Genomic DNA, 17,912 nt, shown 5'->3' with positions numbered 1-17,912 from the left:
ATGGGCTGAGCAGAAACCCAACGTGGGGGAAGAATTTCCCATCATGCTACTCCCAGGGGGCACAGGTGACCTCAGGACACGTGGGGAGCCTGTTACTGGGTGGGTGCCTCTCATTACTGGCCAGAAATGCTTGTGCTCAGCGCTATCCCCCCTCTTGTTTGTGGGTTTGGTCCTTAACAACTTGTGGACATTTCATAAAACCCAGTCCTGCCTCCAAGAGGGAAGATTTGCCCCACCTGGAGTTGTTCACCCACGTGGGCTGGAAGGGCTTGGGGAGGGGAGGGGCACAAGACATGATCCAGATGTGTTCTGGACAGTTTCTGGATCTTGGCAGGGGGCGCATAGTTCTCTGCTGAGGAGATTTTGAAGGGAAGGTGCCCGGTGGAACAGCCCCCATGTTCTTGGGCACTTGTGAAAAGATGAGTCACACTCTTCTGGGCCAGGAGGTTATGGGAGGAGCTGAATGAGAAGAGTGAGACTGACCCCCAAAAGGGAGAAAAGAACATCCTGAGGAGCGGCTCTGAAGGTGGGGCATGGAGACAGCTTCCATTTCTCTCTGTATCAGGAACTGGGCCTTTGCCGCCTTATGTCAGGCTCCTAATGGTCAGGCGTTGTTCTCAGTGCCCTGTTACTTTGGGATTGTGCTTTCCTATTGGCAAAGAAATGTAGTTTTACAGTCTCCATAAAGGTAATGGAGTTAGGCCATAAAGGTGTGACCTGCCGCAAGGCCCAAGGGCACTTGCTTTAATAAATGAATTAGAATAAACATCCAGTGGGAGGACAAAGGTGCAGATCAGTAATTAAACTGGCAACTTGCCTCTCACTTAGAAAATTTCTGGGGTACTGAGGACCTGAGTGATTTGTCCAGGGTCACACAGGTGGTGTGGGCCAGAAGCAGGTCTCTCCTTTGGCCGCTCCCTCTGAACAGGAGCGAGGCGTGTAGTCAAGAAGTCCTGAGTTCAAATGCTGTCTCAGACACTTCCTAGCTGTGTGATCCTGGGCAAGTCATTTCCCCTCCTGTCCACTTCAGTGTCTTCCTTATCTGTAAAATGGGTGTAAGGATATTCATTTCCCAGGTTTGCTGTGAGGGTAAGAACCAGGGAACGTTTGTAAAGCTGTCGGCCACGTAAATGCTGCTGCTCTTGATGAGGAGGGTGGCAGACAGGCTGCTGAAATCAGAGGACCTGGATTGGGCTTTACCTCTCTAGGTCTCGGTTTTTCCTTCTTTAAGACGGGGTTGTCATACGTATCTCCCGCTCAGGGCAGTCGTGAGGCTCAGGTGAACAAAAGTACAGGAAAGATACCAATCTCGGCACAAAGGCAGGTGTTTCTGAGGTGCCCACCCTGGGCTGCTCTCAGCCTGGGGCACTTCATTTGCCTAACAAGCTTGATGGGTGCCAGTCAGAAGGTGAACTTGGGTTTTGCCTTTGCCCAGAGAGTCACAGATTCTGGTTTAGTGCAGTCCAGATCAAGAGGCCTTTGAAGTGCCCGGAGGAGATGGTGTCCCAGGGTACCTGGGCCCTGTCAAACAATGAGAAAGGAATTCAGTGCAGAGAGACCTGGCAAAGGCTCCATTATCTGCCCAGGGTGCCAGGCAGGCCCTGACGCCGGGCCTCCCTCCCGGATCAGTGATGACCCCTACTGGCGAGGGAGGCGAGGGAGCCTCCCCACACTCAGAAGCGAGCCCGCATCTCCTCTGCCTCTTTGCTTGGTCTTTCCCTGGCTCTCTTCTGGCCCGAGTGGCAGATGCAGCTGGGGAAGGGGGAGGGCTGACAGGGCCCCCCAAAGGGCTCCAGACCAACAAGGAAAGGCCCTCGGCTCCCCCTCCCAGCTGGCAGCTGCGCCTCTGTGACCAAGGACCTTCTCTTCTCCTTTGTGGTCCCCAGATCAGAATCAAGCCCTGCGCCTCTGCCTGGGCAGCACCAGTGTTGGGGGCCAGTATGGGGCCATCTCTGCTCTCAGCATCAACCACGACTGCTCGAGACTTCTCTGCGGCTTTGCCAAGGGGCAGGTAAGATGGGCCAGGCTTGGCAGCCCACAGCGACTGGGCGGCCATATGTGGGGCGGCCACTGCTCTGTGTGCGGCCGCGTCCTTGAGCCTGCTAGGGAGGCTGGAGCTTGGAGAGACCAGGTTCAGATATGGCCTGATGGGAAGCAGAGTGACCCAGACCCCATTCACGTCTCTGCGCCTCAGTTTCCTTGTCTTTACCACAGAGAGGGTTGGACTTGAGGCGGACCCGGAGGCCCCTCGCAGCTCTACCCCTGCCCAGGTGTGGGTTTCCGGGTCCTCCCCTCAGGCCAGACCAGGGCACCAAGTCATTCTGGCGACTGCTCCCGGGAGCACGAGGTAGAACCCTCACCGGACCCCTCTTGTCTCTGGGGTGAAGCACAGGCTCTTGTGCTTGGCACTGACGGTCTAGCCAACCTCTGCCACCTGCCCGCTCGCTGGTCCTGCTCACCCAGCCCAGGCTCCGGGCTTTCTAGCCCTCTGGCTGTTCCCCCACCTTGGAGTGTGGCCCCCGGCAGGTTCTCTGTCTGCCTGATTTCACCAATGCCTCCTGCCCTTCCCCTATTTTCTGTCTAGTTCATGTTTATTTTTCTGGGCCCATATTGTCGTCCCCCCCCCCCTCCCCGCCAAGTAGAATAGAGGCACTTGGGGGGGGGGTCCTGTTCCAGTGCCTTGCATGGAGCCCGCAGAGAAGCCACTTAATGGAATTGGGTTGTAGCCAGTCACAGGGGGAATAAGGGGTGGGGCTGAATCGAGGGTTTTATGCTGGATGTCAGAGGGCTTCTTGCTGAGGAAGCCAGCGGTGACCTGACGTGACCTGATGGAAACCCAAGCCCTCAGGACCTGGGGCCATGGACCCTTCCCAAGCTTCAGGCACCTGATGCCCTTCCCTTTGAAGGCCTTTTCTCCAGCGGCACACATGGCCTTCTGTCTGTCTGCCTGTCTGTCTGCCTTTGTGTCTCTGCCTGCCTGTCTTCCTGTCTGTCTGTCTGTCTGTCTGTCTGTCTGTCTGTCTGCCTGCCTGTCTGTCTGCCTTTGTGTCTCTGTCTGTCCTTCTGCCCTTCTGCCTGCCTGCCTGCCTGCCTGCCTGTCTGCCTGTCTGTCTGTCTGCCTGCCTGCCTGTCTGCCTGTCTGCCTGCCTGCCTGTCTGCCCTTCTGTCTGCCTGTCTGCCCTTCTGTCTGCCTGTCTGCTGCTGTCCTGCCTGCCTGTCTGTCTGTCCTTCTGTCTGTCTGCCTTTGTGTCTCTGCCTGCCTGTCTGCCTGCCTGCCTGTCTGTCTGTCTGTCTGTCTGCCTGTCTGCGTTTGTGTCTCTGTCTGCCCTTCTGCCCTTCTGTCTGCCTGCCTGCCTGCCTGTCTGCCTGTCTGTCTTCCTGTCTGCCCTTCTGCCCTTCTGTCTTCCTGTCTGTCTGCCTGTCTGTCTGTCTGCCTGCCTGGAAGACTCCCTACTCCCTCGTCTGCTTCTAGAATTGCTGCCTTGGCACCCACACACCAAAATGCCCCTGGCTCCTGGCTTCCCATTTGTATGAGCACACAGGCACTTGACAATGTATGCTGCTCTGAGGAGGGAGGATCTTTAAGTAAGATAAATAAACCCTCCCAGGGGTTCTGCGCACACTTGGCACTGGGCTCAAGAGCGAGCCGGAAGTCGTGTGATTTGGCTGCAGTCGGGCCAAGGGAGGAGACCAAGGCTCGGGGCAGAGGAGCAGGCAGATGGAGGGGCGCTGGCTGGCCTCCTGCCTTAACAGGCCTTCTCTGTTGTCAGTTTTGAGGCGTGTTTTCCATCATTCTTTTGTTAGTATGTTTGTAAATCAAGAGGAGAATATTTCAGCCAGAAGTTGGATCCCCCCCCCCCGCCCCGCCCGTAGAGCCCTTTAAGGCTGACAAAGCACCTGACGCGTGTTAGCTCATGTGATGCTTACGACAGCCCTGGCAGGCCGGGGCTCTTATTAGGTCCATTCGTAGATGAGGAAACTAAGGCTGATGGAAGCTAAGTAGTTTTCCCAGGATCATCAGCTAATAAATGTCTGAGGCTAGATTTCAACTCGGGTCTCCCTGACTCTCTGCACCATGCCACCAGGGGCCTTTACAAAGATTTACATTCTGGCCAAATATTTATTAGGTAATATTGTGTCTCATATTCCTATGAATCCAGGAATTCTTAACCTGGGATCCCTGAACGTTATTTTATTTTATGTTTTACATTTTAATAACTATTTCAATAGAATTGGTTTTCCTTCAAGTCCTTTATATTTTATTTCATGCATTTAAGAACACAATTCTGAGAAGGGGGTGGGGATCTAGGGGCTTCACCAGCCTGCTGCCAGAGAGGTCTGTGACCCCCCCCCCAAAAAAAAAAACCCAAAGGTAATAACTTTGTCTTTGTACTTTGAGGTTTACAAAGCACTTTCTTCATCATGACTTGGTGAGGTTGGCAGCACAGTCATAACCAGCCTCCTTTTTCCACTTGAGTAAACTGAGGCTCCAAGAGGGAGGGACCGATAATCCCGTCTGTGGTCGCAGCTGGCGTCTGAGCCAGACTTTGGGCCCAGATCTTCCTCGCCTTGAATTGCAGCATCTTTCCATGATGATACACTGAGCATAGTGTCCTGTATTGTGAAGCCATATGGAATACATCATAATTTGTTTTCTTATTCTAAGATTTATTGAAAAAATAGAAATATGCAAGAATAAAAATGGTTTCCTTTATATAGAACACTCTGTAATTCAAGAGTCAAATGAAAAGCAGCTTTGTTTTTGAAAGCACTTAATTGCCTTCCAGATGACCATGTGGGACTTGGCCAGCGGGAAGCTCTTGAGATCAATAACAGATGCTCACCCGCCTGGAACAGCGATTCTGCACATTAAGGTAACGGGGCTGTGCTTGTCTTTTTCCCGTCATCCCCACAGCTTGTGTTGGTGTCTTAGGAGTAACTGCTCTCCCTTGATCTGGCTGACCAGGAGCCCAGAACATGGAGGGCAGCATTCTGTGCTTGCTTCTCCCATTGAGTTGGGCCCCGCCCTGCTGGGCTTCATAGGTCGGCCTCACTGGACAAGCCCACAATAGGCCTTGGAAGCTTTGAACAGAAACTGGAGGGCTCTGTCCAGGGGCAAGGGTTTGAACTGAGCTGATAACCAGTCACCTATCCCCCGCCCTCCCCAAAGGCCCCATAAAAACTCCCACTCATTTATAAAAAGGTACAGGTTAGACAAGGGTCCCTCCAACACTGTGGTTCTGGGAGTTCTGGATAAAAGGGTCAGCCATGTCTGTAGATAGCCCCATGTCCTTGACATCCTGAGAGTGTGAGAATGATGTTGAGACAAAGAAACTGGATGCTTTTCAGAATCAAGTGGAGCAGGGTTTGGACTCTGCTGCTGCCCTAGCCGGCCCTGCCAAACACTTTCGTGGAGACTTTGGGACTTGTGGGTTCCTCTCCAGAGCACTCAGGCCCTTCTCCAACACGTGGTGGAGCTTTCCGAGAAGGGCCGGGCCGAGCGCCGTGGGGAAGGCACAGATTGATAGCGTGTTTGAGCGGGTGGTGTCTGGGCTTGTTATCACCTTCGTCCAACATGAACGATTCTATTGAGAAGCTGACAGGAGAATAACGCTCCCCCCTCTCTTCAGTTTACAGATGACCCAGCCCTCGCCATTTGCAATGACAGCGGCGGTTCTGTGTTTGAGCTGACGTTTAAGTAAGTGAGCAAGGCTGCAGGAAGGGATGAAAGGAGGGGATTAACTGTGGCTTAACATTGTAGAAAGCCGAGATAAGACGCAGGCCTGCGCAGCGGCTCACGGGATGGCAGCGGGCCAGGGAGCCCCTCGGCGGATGGACGCCTTGGCCGGCCCTGGCTGATGGTGGCCTCTGTGACCAGTCAGACGTGCTGTCACTGGCTTGAAACGTCCTGGCCCCTTGCAGCTCTCTGTGAAATGGGCAGAGTGAAACACAGACATGAGAAAGCCATGAGGGGGTGATTCCCAGCCCATCCTTTTCCACCAGCTTGGGGGAGAGAAGGAAGTGTTGGGGACCGTGCTTCCCCAGCCGCATGCTTGAGGAAGGCATAGCACGGCTTGCAGGGGCTTTATGTGGTTCCACAGGGCGGGGAGTGAAGCCCCCCCCAGGTGGAACGACCACGCCCCAAAAGGGGTTTGAAGCCAGGACCCCAACTCCAGATCTGGTGTCCTTGCCACCTTTCTGGTCACTCGGCACAGGGCTGGCAGAGGAGCTATGATTCAAGCACCAATGGTCTTAGGCTTATTCTTATTGCTCTCTCACTCTTACTGTTGTTATAGCGGCAACAATATTTTTTATTGTTTTCTATCTATTAGTCTGGAAAAGCTCTCCTCTGCTGCTTGGCAGCCTCCTCGAGGTGCCAAGGCTGGGGAGGGAACCACGGGCACCCCCCTGGGCAGCAGGGTATGGGGCACGTTAAAAACAGGGAGAGTTGTGCCTCCTGTCACCCCTGAGGAGTTGGGGGCATCTGTACTCTGACGGGACCCGCTGAGAAGCGCTCACAGCTTTCAAAGCTCTTTCCCAACCAGTTTTCACTTGAGCCTCAAGTCCTGCTCATGCGCCATTTTGCAGATAGGGAAACTGCGGCTCGGAGAGGTCAGGTGGCTGCTGCTGGCCAGGCACCCTGAGAGTGGACCCAGGTGTCCGCTGCTGCCCGCCATCTTTCTCCTTCAGTAAGGAGACATTCCCCGTGGCAGGTGACTGGTCAGCGTTACCTTGGGGAGGTGCAGGCCCTGACTGCTCTGTTACAAAAGGTATAAGAAGGTGACTTTTCCTCTTGGCCCCCCTTCTCTTCATTCTTGCCCCTTGGTGGTGGGTTAGGGGTCAATAAAGAGACGAGAGCAGGGCCTGGGCTGGTACCTGGGCTGTGGCGTACGCTGTCTTCTGGTCACTTTGAGGGCCATGAATCCGGATGTTTTCGTCTGCAAGGCAGGAATACGATGAGGTGCCCCCTGGGCAGGGGCCAGCATTCAGCCTGCGCCTTTTGTGGACATGCTGAGCCCCCTCCGTGTTGCCTCCTCGTCCTCCCTCCAAGTAGGGTTGGGGACAATTCATTTTTGTCTTTGCTTGCAACCCAAGAAGTGCTTAATAAAGGCTTCTCAGTCGACGGATAGAGATTAGTGCCGGCAGCTCCAGGCCCTTTGGTGCTCTCTGCTTGTCCTGGGCCTGAGCCCTGGTTTTCCAATTAGACTCTAAGCTTCTTGAGGCCAAGAACTGCCTCTGTTTGCTGTATCACTGACAGCAGCTGGGCCAGCACTAGGCATGTAGGAGTTGACTTTGTTTTTGGTACAAGAAAACTTGATTAAAAGGGAAAAAAGGAGAGAAAGTGAAAGGTCTCGTGCATCAACATCCGTTCTTTCTCTGGAGGTGGGTAGTAAGTATGTTTCATCAGTAGTCCTTTGGGATTGTCTTGGATTGTTGTAATGTTGAGAACAGTCGAGTCAGTCACAGTTCTTCACCCAACAACGTATGGTTGATTTTGAAAGGTACCGAGCGCTGCCGTTTCACATGTTCTCCTGCATTCTTCCTTTGTGCTTCTCAGACGCGTGATGGGAGTGAGAACCTGTGAATCCCGGTGCCTGTTCAGTGGGTCCAAGGGGGAAGTTTGCTGTATCGAGCCTCTGCATGCCAAAGCTGAGCTGAAGGATCACCCCATCACCCAGTTTTCCTTACTGGCTATGGCATCCTTAACTAAAGTAGGTCTTAGGCACTAGAGGAAGCACATGCAGACTTCGAGCAAGATCTGAACATAGTCCCAGAGTTTATCATGTGTTCCTCTCATTTCTTTTCTGTCAAAGATATTGGTCATTGGACTGAAGCCGTCTCTGAAAGTGTGGATGACTTTTCCCTATGGACGGGTGAGTGAGTGAGTCATTTTCTTGTTGGTGGGTGGGGAAGGGAATGTGGAGGACACTGGGAACATGCCTTGTCCTGTCAGTGCTGCCCTGTTCTCTCTGAAGGCCAGACTGAGTGTGTAGGCTGGAGGCCTGGCCTTGGAGCCCCAGTTGTGACTCGCAGGGTGCTTTGGGACACGGTAGAGGGGAGCCTTTCCCACACCCACTCCTCAAGCCCTAATGTGGGGCTGATGCTGCTTGCTCGGCCCGTGCTGGTAGCAAGGTGTGTGCGCTTCTCTGACAAAAGTGGGTTCATAAATAACTGTCATTTCATTAGTGTGGATGCCCCCTCTGATCCCTTTTCGCCTAAAGTCCTGAAGGTACCCGACTGTCTTTATACCCCTAGAGTTTAGTGCTGAGCTCAGTCTGGCAGAAATGGTTAATTAGGGCCTTGTCATTCTCTTGGTCCTTTATGTATGCCTCCTTCAAGAATGGTGAAGGAAGGTGCAGCCAGTCCTCAGTAGACAGGGGAGAAGGAATTTGTGTGTCTGCACGCATTATGTTTATGCATGCATACACATGTACTTTGTGTCTACACATACCACACATGTGCATGCACACATGTACTTTGCATGTATCTGTGCGTATTAGGTTTGTGTGTGCACACACATGTACTCTGTGGCTGTACACATCATACATGTGCATGCACAATGTACCTTGTGTGTATCTGCATGCATTATGTCTGTGTGTGCACACACGTGTACTCTGTGTGGCTGTGCACATCATCTATGTGCATACACACCTGTGTACTTTGTGTGCCTGCACACATTATGTTTGTGCATGTATACACATGTACTTTGTGTCTACGCACATCATCTATGTGCACGCACACATGTACTTTGTGTGTATCTGTGCGTATTGTGTTTGTGTGTGTACACACATGTACTCTGTGTGGCTATGCGCATCATATATGTGCATGCACACCAGTGTACTTTGTGTGTCTGCACACATTATGTTTGTGCATGTATACACATGTACTTTGTGTCTACGCAATCATCTATGTGCATGCACACCTGTGTACTTTGTGTGTCTGCACACGTACTTTGTGTCCACACACATCATCTATGTGCATGCACACGTGTACTTTGTGTGTATCTGTGTGTATTGTTTTTGTGTGTGCACACACATGTACTCTGTGAGGCCACACATATCATCTATGTGCATGCACACCTGTGTACTTTGTGTATCTGCACACATGTCTGTGCGTGTATACACATGTACTTTGTGTCTACGCACATCATCTATGTGCATGCACACATAGCACACACATACCTATTACGTCCATCCATCCATCTATTGGAAATGCCAATGTTACCTAAATGGGACAGCAGCACGTTGCCATGGAAACCAGTGTGGAGCCATTGAGTGGGCCTGTCACTGAGGGGCTTGCCCTGGCTGGCCTCTCCATCTGTGGTGCGAGAGTCAGCTCTCCTGGTGATTTCCACCCTTGTAGGAGTGAACTCGCCTGGATGCCGGCCTCCTGGGGGTGCCCCCTTGTGCTGTCTCTCACTTCACAGGATTGATTTTCGTTTCCTTCTTGCTTAGATGGATCCCTCCAGCGTCCCGCTGCTGGCCTGGCATTTTGTGGCAGCCAATAATTACGTGAACCCCACCCTGGCCTTTTGCAGAGGAGACGTTGTTCACTTTCTGTTGGTAAGCCCTTTTTGGATGGGGGGCGGGGGGGTCTGCTGTCTTGGAGATATCGCTACCCCGACATCTGCTTCCTAGCTCACCCATTTTTTAAGAGTGTTTCTATGAAACGAGCCCTGTTGAGGTGGTGTCTGTTTTTGTGGCTTATTATTTAATTGTGCATGATGTTGTCATGTTTAATGGGGCGGCTCCGTTGTTCACAAATGGTGCAGCTGCCCTGGCATTCGGGACATGGGTTCAGGGTCTGGCTTTGCCAGTTCCTACCTGGGTCACTTCCTCCCCTTGGGCCTTCGTTTCCTCCTTTGTGAAAGGAGGGGGTCGGCCCCAGTGGCCTCCGGGGTGATTTCCGCCCCTCCCTCTGTGAGCCTGGGCGCCTTGATGGTGAAGAGTTTGTGGAAACACCTTTTTAGACCTTCCACACCTGAGTGGGGCTCTCTCCAGGCTCTCTTTCCGTTTGTTCTTGCTTCTTCTGCCTCTTGTTGCTTGATTGGGCGGCGATGCTTGCAGCCTCCTCCGTCTTTCCCTGGAAGTTGGCATTTTAAACCAGAATTGCTCTTGGCTGCTTGGAGGGCTCTGCCCAGGAAGGCCTGACCAGGATGGTGTTTGGGCTCTTCATCACGGCAATTGATTCACAGCCATTAAACTCTGTGTTCTTTGTGTTGTTTGTCCTTCATTCTCAAGGAGGACCGTGACATCAGAGTGATGTCATGACTTGTAGTGAATTGATTGAAGTGAGGCAGGGCTGGGCAGAGTCACCAGCCTCACTGTCTCCTCCAGAGCCACCTGGGTACGATGGCAAGATATACATTAGGGTGACTGGAGATGGCCCTGGATGTTGGAAGCCATTGGGGCGAAGTGACTTGCCTAGGGTCACACAGCTAGTAAGTGTCTGAGATGAGATTTGAACTCAGGTCCTCCCAACTTCAGGGCCAGTGCTCTATCCACTGTGCCACCTACTGCCCCCAACTCCGTGTGAGGTTACTAGAATGAATGTCCTTCCTTCCCATTATCCCACATCAGTGACTCATCTTAATGGGCCATGTTGGAATTGTTTTAATTGCTAGCTGTATCATTTCTCATTCTTCTTCTGGCTTTGTATGAATTTTTATCTTCATTCCAATAAATGAGAGAGAGTATGGCCTAGTGGGTAGGAAACCAGCCTTGAAGCCCACACAAACTGGGTTCAGTCCTGCCCAAGATACTTATAGGTCACGTGACCATAGCCTCTCGGTGCTCCAGACAGAGCAGGTGCCTGTCTGAGTGGGTGGAGGAAGCCTCCTCACCTCACGTCCTCGTCCCAGTAAAATCAGAGGCCCACTCAGAACCTGGCCTCTTCCTTTTTTCTGTCCAGGAAGTCGGTGACCTTAGCGTACACACATGCCTCATCACTCCTTAGTGAAGACTCCTCAGTCACTCTCTACCTGTCTCTCCAAAATCAAACCAATGTCACGCGGTGCTATTCGTGCTCACCGCGTCTGGCTCTTTGGAGCTGTTTTCTGCCTTTCTTGTGTCCCCAGTGCTCAGCACAGTGCCGAGCACATGTGGGTGCTTGACGAGTGGGAAGCATTCACCATCTTCAGGCATGAGGCTGTTGAGAGGTCTGCGCCTGTCTTTGGCCTCCCCTGCCTTACTTCTGAGCCAGCCAGATTGTTGCCATCCTTGCCTTTGCATTGAAGTCACTCGATCTCACAGTATACTATGATCTAAGTAGGAAGACCTTTCTTTGTTCATCAGAGAAATCTCACTACCTTGTCTTCCACAGCTGATGTTGGCACATAAGCTATGGTTGTTTTCATGGTGGTCTTTTTCAAACATACCCATGATGGGCACCAAGAGACAAGGTGACCAAATGGCTCATAACATGATGTTTCTCAGGGGCAGCTAGGTGGCACAGTGGATAAATCACCAGCCCTGGATTCAGGAGGACCTGAGTTCAAATCTAGCCTCAAACACTTGACATTTACTAGCTGTGTGACCCCGGGCAAGTCACTTAACCCTCATTGCCCTGCCAAAAAAACCCAACCCCCCCAAAAAAAACCCCCATGTTGTTTCTCGTTGCCCCTGAGGACCCAACGGAAGCCATTCTGCCACCTCTTCATTGGCCTCTCCAGAAGGGAGTCTTGCTTCCTCTCAGGTGCAGCCTCATTGTGTTTTTGGCCACAGCGTCCTTAGGTCCTTAGACAAGGGTCTCAGGTGGAGAGGTTTATAGAGGGTTTGAAAACCGTGATTCTTGTCGCGCTTCACTCCCTTTTCTGCTGCTCTGACACAGTTTCCGCAGGAGACTGAAGGCCATTTTGTAGTTTTCTTTGGGTCATGGGTGGCCTAGACCAAAGAATTCATCACCAAGGGCTGTGCCCACTGGGGGTAAGCCCCTCCCCGCCTGGTGAGGCTGATCTTTGGAAAACAGACTTCCTGCTGGGACCATTCTGTGCACACAGCAGCCTCTATAGACTTGTGTGTCGCTGGCCCAGCCCCCAGGAGCCCAGGGCGGTGCCCACATCACGCCAGGCTTTGTGGAGTCTCAGCATTTGGACTGTACCATTTCAGACCCAGACGTGGTACTGAGGAAACCACGAAACATGGAGAAAAGGCCTGCGTTAGAGGTGGCACCGTCTCAAGGGCATTGAGGGAGAAATCCTCAAGGGGTCTAAAGATGGGAACAGCATCAAAGGCATCAAAGACACGGTGTTAGTACCCGAGAGAGGTGAGCCACCCATAACTGTGACCCATGTGCCAACCTCTTCAGCTCCTTAAATTTTTAATAAGAATGATCTTCACACTGACCTAGGCCTTCTTTGATGGGCTCTTAGAGGGGAACGAGGAGGCCTCCAGTTCCTTTAGAGACCACATCTGTACCGTCCCACAGCTGATGGAAGGATATAAAGAATGGAAGCCCCCACTGTCACTGACCACAGAAAAGCATGTCATTCACTGGAGCAAAAGCCCTGTCTAAAGGCCTTCCCTGACCCAGGGTCTCCCACATGTCAGAATTTTACAGATTCCTCGAATAGTGCAACAGAAACCCTTTTTCAGCTCTGCTCATTATGCCAAGAGAGGCACAAAACAGGGACACACACGCTAGCCAGAGGCCTCCCTCCACCACTGCCACAGAGGGGATCCACAGCAGAGTCGGACTCACAGAGGGATTCCTTAGGAAGGGCCAGGGTCCTCCACAAGCTTCCCTTGGTGGGTGACAGCAGGTTGGTTGCATTGAACCCCATAACATTGCTGGGGCTTCTTGATGAGATTCATCATTACTATAGAAAGAATGACTAGACTGACTGGTCACACAAGAAGAGCTAAATGGATGAAGAATGCCCATTGTCCTGATGAAGCTGGATAAGCCACCAGTGCAGGTCACCCATCCCTAGCCAAGTCTTGGACAAGCACTAAAAACGAACAGTGAATTGGGGATCCGGCTGGACTGCCTTTGAGAAATGCGGGGTTCTTTTAGTGACCCCCAGCTCCTCCCTGAAACCAGGGCTCATCTCATTTCTACTAGTATTTTCCCATGTGCCTGTAACACTCGGGGGCAGCTAGGTAGTGTAGTGGATAAAACACCAGCCCTGGACTCAGGAGGACCTGAGTTCAAATCCAGCCTCAGACACTTGACACTTACTAGCTGTGTAATCCTGGGCAAGTCACTTAACCCCCGTTGCCCCGCCAAAAAAAAAAAAGAAAAAGACACCAGACACTCCAGGCTCCCCCAGAGGGCACGGTGAGGTGCATGGTGGGTGTCAGCAGCCTGCCACCACCAAGGAGAGGAATTACACAGAAGCCATCAGAGGGAGCAAGGAAGAAGGAAGACGGGCCAGTCAGATGCAAGAGTGAAGGATGACTGAAGCCCAGCTGCCACAGCAGTGGTGAACTTGGGGGAGGGCAAGGATGAGAGCAGCCAGGAAGGACAGATGTGGATGGGGACGTGGCTTCGGTGCAGGAGCGAGTGTTCCTCTCGCAGATCACACGGCCATCGGAACAGTTGAGTGTTGGCAGTGTCTCATGCTTGGAGAGACAAGGCCTCTCCTCTTTCATCTCTGTGCTAGTGAGTGAGGTGGCCTTTTTTTCAGCCTGTTGTCCCTTTGTCTACTGAAGAACAGATGTTTTTGTGTACACATGCATGTATAGGTGTTTATGTGATCCCATTTGTGTTTTGTGCATGCGTGTGCACATGTGGCACACACATGTCCTCCCAGACATGAGTAAGCACCCTGAGCAGCCAGCCCAGAAGGGAGGCTGCTCCGCCCTCCCTACCCCCCTCCCGAGGCTCAGGCAGTGAGGACGGCTCCCTTTTCAGCACAGGTAGGGCAACCCTTGCTTTACCTGCCTGTTCTGGTGGGTGATCTGATGGAGACGTGAGGCCTTAGGGGCTGTGGCCTCGGAGGACGAGGGGTCCTAGCGGCTTGTGATGGGGAACACTGAGCAAAGCACTAGCCATCCCAAGGCTTAACATGGGAAGATGGGGCTTAATGAGAAAACACATCAGTTTGTGGCCATCCGTCCAGTATTTCTTAAATACATAGGATGTGACCAGCAGGATGGGGAATAGAGGGTACAGAAAGATGCTGGGGCGTGGCTGACTCCCCGGTGGCCAGGACGAGGGGTGTCAATAGGAACAGGAGAGGTACTAGAGGTACCAGATGGGAGGGAGGATGTAGAGGGCCAGAAAGGGCGTGATCACGAAATGTGGACTGGCAAAAAGGAGGACCATAGGTCACAACCTTGCATCCCAAGGCTCCGGCTGATTGCGAGTCAGAAAACCTGATGTGAAACTGAGTCCGTCTGCACAAGTGAAGATGGATTTAGCCGCAATTCAGACCAGCCCTGACAACTGCCTGCCTGACCCAGGAGCTGAATGTCGGCAAAAATTGGGATGGAAATACCCGTTGTCCATTTTGTGACTGTCCTTAAGTCACGGAGGCGCTCCTGTTTGACTGTTGCAAGGCTGCGCTCACCATCCCAGAAAAGGTGGCATGGATGTTTTAAATGGAAAGTTAAATATCGATCCATTTTGTTTTGATCCAGCAGGCGCTTGCCAGCACCTCTCTTCAAGCCCCCTGAAAACAGGGAGTTCATCATTTGCTAACAGGAGGGAGGGATGTTCTCTGACACCATGGTGGGAATGTGACTCTCTTATCTGACCAGTGTCCTTGTGTCCCTGGGCTCACTTGATTGACATTGTTGTGTGTGTTGTGTCTGTTGTTCTTTGGGTGTCGTTTTCTTCACTGTGTATCATTTCATACAGATCTTCCCTCTTTTCCTTTAATTCTCTGTATTTTTTCTGATGGCACAATAATATGCCATCATATTCATCGACCATAATTTATTCAGTCATTTTCTAGTCATCAGGCCCAGTGTTTGTGGCTTTAAGCCTTTTTGGACACAGGAATTTTTTTTTTCTTGCTGTCAAACCCTTCGGGTATTGAGGCTACACCAGTTACGATACAGGGGAATCTTTGGGTCAAAGAGAATCAACATCTCTTGTCTCTGTGTCTTTGCCCAGGCTGTCCTCCATGCCTGGAATTCACTCACTCCTCATCTCCATTGTTTGGAATCCCTGGTTTCTTCTAAGACTATTCCAGCAATACCTTCTACATGGAGGAGGAGGATGAGGAGCAAGTGCGTTCCAGGCCTGGGACCAGAGATGGAGTGGGTGTCCACCGTGGGAGAAACAGAAAAGGAGGCCAGTTAGCTGGATGGCCCCAGGGCTGGGGGGTGGGGAGGAGAGATGTCCAGTGGGGTTAGAGAGGTCACTTGGGGCCAGGCTGAAAGGGCTTTAAAAGTTTTATTTAGCTAGAGATGGTGTGAAGCCTCCAGGGCAGTTACAGGGCTGGACTGCAGAGGGGAGAAACTTGAGGCAGGAAGACCCATGAAGAGGCTCTTGAAGGATCCTAGGTGGAAGGTGATGAGCACCTGAACTAAGATGGGATTGTGGGTATGGAGAAATCGTGGGCAGCAATGGGCCCATGGGGTGAGGGGGAGGGAGGAGACCTGTGCCTTTGGCAGATGGGTTTAGTTTGGAAGAGGGGAGAGTTTGGGGGGAAAGGTAATGAGATCCTCCCTGGACATGCTGCCTTCAGACCCAGGGGAATTGTCAGGTGCTCGTTAGGCAGTTGATGAGGTGGGACTGAATATGTCATTGTGGGAATCATCCAGAGAGAGATGAGATCTCTGTCCTAGGCCCTGGGCACACAAAGATCAAGATGAAGATGAGAGAAGCCCGTTCAGTGCAGTGTTGTACCCCGCTGCCGCCCACCCCCCACAGCCCTCGTGGGTCCTTCAGCCTTTGTTGTGGCCGTCCAGCTGCCCCTTCCCCATTGCCCTTTGCAGGGGCCTGGGCTCAGAGAGACTCAAAAGAGGCCTAGGAAATGTGGCACCAGTACCCCACCCTTGGGCATGGTTGGGGGGGCAAGGTTAGCCTGTTGTGCTTTTCCCTATTATAAATCTTCTTGTTCAGTTTGGATCATTTCTATACTCCGCCATAATTAAGGCTGTTAATATGCTTAGTCTGAGTCTGTGGTTTGTTTGATTTGTCCTCAGGTTAAAAGAGATGAATCAGGTGCCATACACGTCACTAAACAAAAGCGTCTGCACCTGTGCTATGACCTCATCAACTTCACTGTAAGTGCTCCCGGGGGGCTTTAAAGGGCACTGGGCAGCAGTGAGAGCTGGCTCCCTCCCCGCCCCCTCCCCCAGCCGTCTTCTCTTCAGGGTTCACAATAACCAGCTTCGTGCCCTGCTGACAAGATGAAAGGCAGATTGGGGGCAAGAAGAATTCAGTGGCACCTATTCCAGGTCCTTGCTCTACTCCCTCCCCAGGCATCTTTCTTTGCCTCAGCTTGACCCGAGGGCTGATGTTGAGGTGATGGGGTGACAGGCCCAGTCTGCTGAGTGAACCTCGGTGGTTCTGTGGCCTGGACTCAGGAATCCCAAGTTCACAGGCTTCCTAGCTGTGTGACCCTGGGCAGTCAGGCAGCTGATCAATAAGCATGTATTAGGCGCCTGCTGAGTGCTGGGCTCCAGGCTAAGGGCTGGGCATACAAAAAGGAAAAGAGAAAGAAAGTCCCTGCCCTTGGGGAGCCTGCAGTCTAGTGGGGAAAGACAAAACACAAAGGTGAGCTAGCTGACAGGTGGGGAGAGGGGGAGAGGACCTGGGAAGGGGTAGGAAAGTCCATCAGAAAAGCCCCAGAGTAGGGCAGACACACGAGAAACGCAATCTCTGAACCGAGCGCTCTCCTTCAGTGGGGGTTTGGGGCTCACAGCCCCAGTCTGTGGCAAGTGAATGCAATAAAGGGAAACTGAGGCACATTCTCTGAGCAAAATCTGTTCATCAACAGTGCCATGTATAACTGTTAACAGAGGGGGTCAGACAGGCCAGTGACCCCAGTGAGAAGGGGGGTGCCTCAGGAAAGGAGGGGGGGACTGGGTAGTTTGGAAGACTTACAGTCGGCTATCCTAGGTAAAGTGGTTCACCATTCAGGCGTGGATAACCATGAGCCTCTCTGGCATTTAAGGAGCATTAATTGTTTTATGGGACCCTTCTGCCTCTTGCATAATCTTGGCTAGAGGATCAGAAGCCCCAAGTATGCTGTCTGTCCCCTTGGGGGACATCAGACCTCCCCTAACTGTACAAGGACAGGCAGGGCCAGAGGATGTGTCTTGGTGGGGTGGGGGATGGAACCAGGTTAAACTTAGGTACAATGAGCCCATGTCCCCAGGGCTGATATTAGTCACGGTCCCTTTCAACCACACCCTTAAACTAAGCCAGAAAGAAAACTGCCTTCCTGAGCCCGTGAATTCAGGCAGATGATAACTCAGTTGTGGAAACAGAGACAGCAGAAATCAGAGGGAGGACTCACCTGGGTCTTTCCACAGCTCAGGGAAATACAGGTGGTGAGGAGCTGGAACAAGGCCTGTGGGATCTTGCAGGATGGTGTATTCTCAGCTTCCTGGGCATGGTGAGAAGTCAGTCAGGGAAGTCTCAGAGTCTGGCAGCCACCTGAGAAATGAGGAGCTTTTAACTGCGATTTGCCTCAGTTTCTTCATCTATAAAATGGGGTAATAATAACATCTCGGATCACAGTGCCTGCCTAGCACTGGTACATGCAGATACTGTGTAAATGTTAGCTATTATTAGTATCAGGCCAGCTAGGTGGTACAGTGGATGGGGCCTGGAGTCAGGAAGATCTAACTGGGTGACCCTGGGCAAGTCACTTCACCCCATTTGTCTCAGTTTCCTCATCTGTAAAATGAGCCGGAGAAGGAAATGGCAAACTGCCCTAGTGTCTTTGCCAAGAGAACCCCCAAATGGGGTTATGAAAAGTCAGACACCGAACAGTAAATTATTATCACCAC

At 52.1% G+C, this 17,912-nt stretch overlaps 1 protein-coding gene across 5 annotated transcripts in view; it reads left to right on the top strand.

The window, feature by feature from the left end:
- The window catches only part of VPS8 (VPS8 subunit of CORVET complex), a 161,729-nt gene that overhangs the window by 36,117 nt on the left and 107,700 nt on the right, over nt 1-17,912 (top strand). For all 5 annotated transcript variants that reach the window (XM_044001871.1, XM_044001870.1, XM_044001873.1 and 2 more), the window contains 7 exons: nt 1,887-2,011; nt 4,788-4,874; nt 5,631-5,698; nt 7,559-7,712; nt 7,815-7,874; nt 9,456-9,563; nt 16,098-16,178. In XM_044001871.1, the coding sequence (XP_043857806.1) occupies nt 1,887-2,011; nt 4,788-4,874; nt 5,631-5,698; nt 7,559-7,712; nt 7,815-7,874; nt 9,456-9,563; nt 16,098-16,178 (683 nt within the window). The remainder of the gene's footprint in view (nt 1-1,886; nt 2,012-4,787; nt 4,875-5,630; nt 5,699-7,558; nt 7,713-7,814; nt 7,875-9,455; nt 9,564-16,097; nt 16,179-17,912) is intronic.

Source organism: Dromiciops gliroides, chromosome 4 (assembly GCF_019393635.1).
Source record: "Dromiciops gliroides isolate mDroGli1 chromosome 4, mDroGli1.pri, whole genome shotgun sequence".
NCBI classification, from domain to species: Eukaryota; Metazoa; Chordata; class Mammalia; order Microbiotheria; family Microbiotheriidae; genus Dromiciops; species Dromiciops gliroides.
This window is presented reverse-complemented; position numbering and strand designations above follow the sequence as displayed.